Source organism: Montipora capricornis, chromosome 1, assembly GCF_036669925.1.
Source record: "Montipora capricornis isolate CH-2021 chromosome 1, ASM3666992v2, whole genome shotgun sequence".
Lineage (NCBI taxonomy): Eukaryota > Metazoa > Cnidaria > Anthozoa > Scleractinia > Acroporidae > Montipora > Montipora capricornis.
Window position 1 is genome coordinate 19,694,024 of NC_090883.1, and position 2,500 is coordinate 19,696,523.

The 2,500-nt window shown below is 41.6% G+C and overlaps 1 protein-coding gene across 1 annotated transcript in view; it reads left to right on the forward strand.

The window, feature by feature from the left end:
• LOC138021760 (kinesin-like protein KIF28) overlaps positions 1 to 2,500 on the forward strand; it is a 40,410-nt gene that overhangs the window by 15,839 nt on the left and 22,071 nt on the right. The window contains exons 12-13 of the mRNA XM_068868795.1: positions 807 to 867; positions 1,815 to 1,994. Of these exons, the coding sequence (XP_068724896.1) occupies positions 807 to 867; positions 1,815 to 1,994 (241 nt within the window). The remainder of the gene's footprint in view (positions 1 to 806; positions 868 to 1,814; positions 1,995 to 2,500) is intronic.

Below are 2,500 nucleotides of genomic sequence, written 5' to 3' on the forward strand. Positions count from 1 at the left end.
TATTAATGTCACAAAGTTTCCCCGAAATGCTTCTCCTCAAGTAAGGATAAACAACTGCATTTACCCTAAGCTAAAAGTAACTCTAACCTTTATCCTTACTTTATTGTAGGATATAGGTAGCAAAGGCGTAGACTTAAAGGGACACTTCGTATTGGATGTCAAATTGTGTGTGCATCGAATTAGGTAGCCTGATTCTCTTAAATTCCCACGACCTGCTCCCGTCTGACCTTGTAGCTCAGTCGGTAGAGTAGCGGTGATCTAACCCGAAGGTCGTGGGTTCAATTCTCACCCTGGTCAGAGTTTTTCTCTGTCCTTTCGTGGGCCCGTTTCCATTAGTAGGGCTAACGCTCACATGGTTCATATGGTAGAATACTAGCACTTCACTTTGCACTCTGATAGTTAAGTCTGTTGATTCTCAGACGGTCCAGGTCGCTCGTGTCACGCACTCGGGAGAAGAGTGCGTAACACGAGCGTCCTGGACCGTCTGAGAATCAGGCTAACACGAATTAGGTGGATTTCTGGACATGAGTGCCGGACGACTATCCTAACACTATTCTACCCAATCACAGCACTTGTGTTTCTTGCCCCAAGAGGCTTGGTTTGCTGTCTTCTCGTGACAATTGTCATCAATTGTCATCAATTATGTTCGGCTTATGCCAGGTGTTTTGAGGCAAACCGATTTGTTCATAGCAAACTCAAGGTCCTGGTTTCATCGTTGTAGTCTCTAGTTTTGAATTTCATCTTGTCCGAACGATTGAAAGGAAAACAAATTCAGTACTGTTTTAACTGAATTTCCTTCGTAACAGATTGCTGCTCTGAGTCCTGCTGACATAAACTTTGAGGAGACACTGTCCACCCTGCGGTTTGGTAAGACGATAGTGTTATTTGCATGGTACCTTATTTTGCAGGTGCTAGTCTATATGCGTCGTTCTTTGCCTGATGTAGCTTCTAGCCTTGTTTAAAAGACAAGCTTGGTTCAGTAGACAACTGTTCATCGTCAATTTCGTAAAACAATTGAAATTAAATGGCTCTGTGAAACAATAGTACATAGAACAATTTTCAATTTGACTGCCAGCTTTCGGCAGAAACTTCTGCTTGTTTGCAAATTGCAGTAAATGCTAATAAGCTCGAAATTAAGTCTGAGAATAGTTTAAAAAGACAGGCTTCATTCATTTCCGGACGTTTTTTTTCATATAACCTTGTCTTTTTCATTGCGATATGTCGCTTTTATTATTAATGGTTCGCCAATCTTGGCTGAACTTGTATTTAAACTTCATGACCGAAGACACTCCAATTCTGACATGACATCACAAATTGCTTTGGATTCTATATTTGAAAGAATTGCAGTGTAAAAACATTCTGAGTTGTCATTTCATAAATAGACTCTGCTTTTGAGTTTGCAGTTTGGTGGTAGCTCAAGTGACTTCTGATTTTTTAGCCCATGGAAAAAAACGACAATTCAAGGAGAAAATGGGAAAATGCGTTTACTTTAGTTGAGGAACTTTATGTAAGGAACGAAACACATTTGAGGCTATGTTCGTTTGAGTGGATGGAAAACTGGTGAGGTATTTCGTAACTTTGGAAATTACCTTGCGGTTTAGTCTTAAGTTTAAAGCCTGGATCACTTTATTCTGCCCGACGAGTCAAAAATCGACAATTTCAAAGAATGGAAGCCCATGGTATCATTCGTAGACGCTGGATGAAACCATTGAAGATATGGACCTTTTGCTTAAGGTGTTTTATCCAAAACATTTGACGTCAATGTTGATTTTGTTTACCCAAATAGTTGATGATGCTTTTGCACTTGTTTCTAGCTGACCGAGCCAAATCCATCAAAACTAAAGCCGTCGTCAATGAGAGTCCGACGGAGAAGCTGATTCGGGAATTAAGAGAAGAAAATCAAAGGCTGTTGGACCAGCTGAAGACGGCCGGTCAACCGATTGTGGTCCCAGGAGAGCCAGGAGAGCCACAAATGGTTGGAATTTCTGAAGAGGGTACAGTGTTGCGTCGTGTCCAATTCAGCATTAAGGTGATGTTACACGAGCCGGTTTTTAAGGCAACATTTTTACGTTAAAACTTGTGTCGTGTAACATGGCGCACAGGACAATTTTTAACGCAACATCTCGTTGCCTCAATATGTCGCATGTTTTTGAATCGCTTTCAAAAACCTGCAACATTATTGCCCAAAGTTTGTTGGAGTTGGTGCGTGTAACATCCCCGCCGTCGACTTTTAACGCAACATCGTCCCAGAATGCTCCACGGAGAACCAAAATAAGTCACGTCGACAGTGACGTCAACAGTGTCCGCCATATTTGTCGAGAGGAGCCTGGGTTCAAATGTTGCGAGTAATGTTGCGTTAAGAATCGTGTCGTGTAACATACCGTTACTGCAACAAAGTTACGCAAAAAGTTGTCTCGTGTAACATGGATTAAAAATCGGCTTTGACAATCGGCTCGTGTAACATCACCTTTAGGGAGTTTAAGTAAGGACAAGTTCCGGC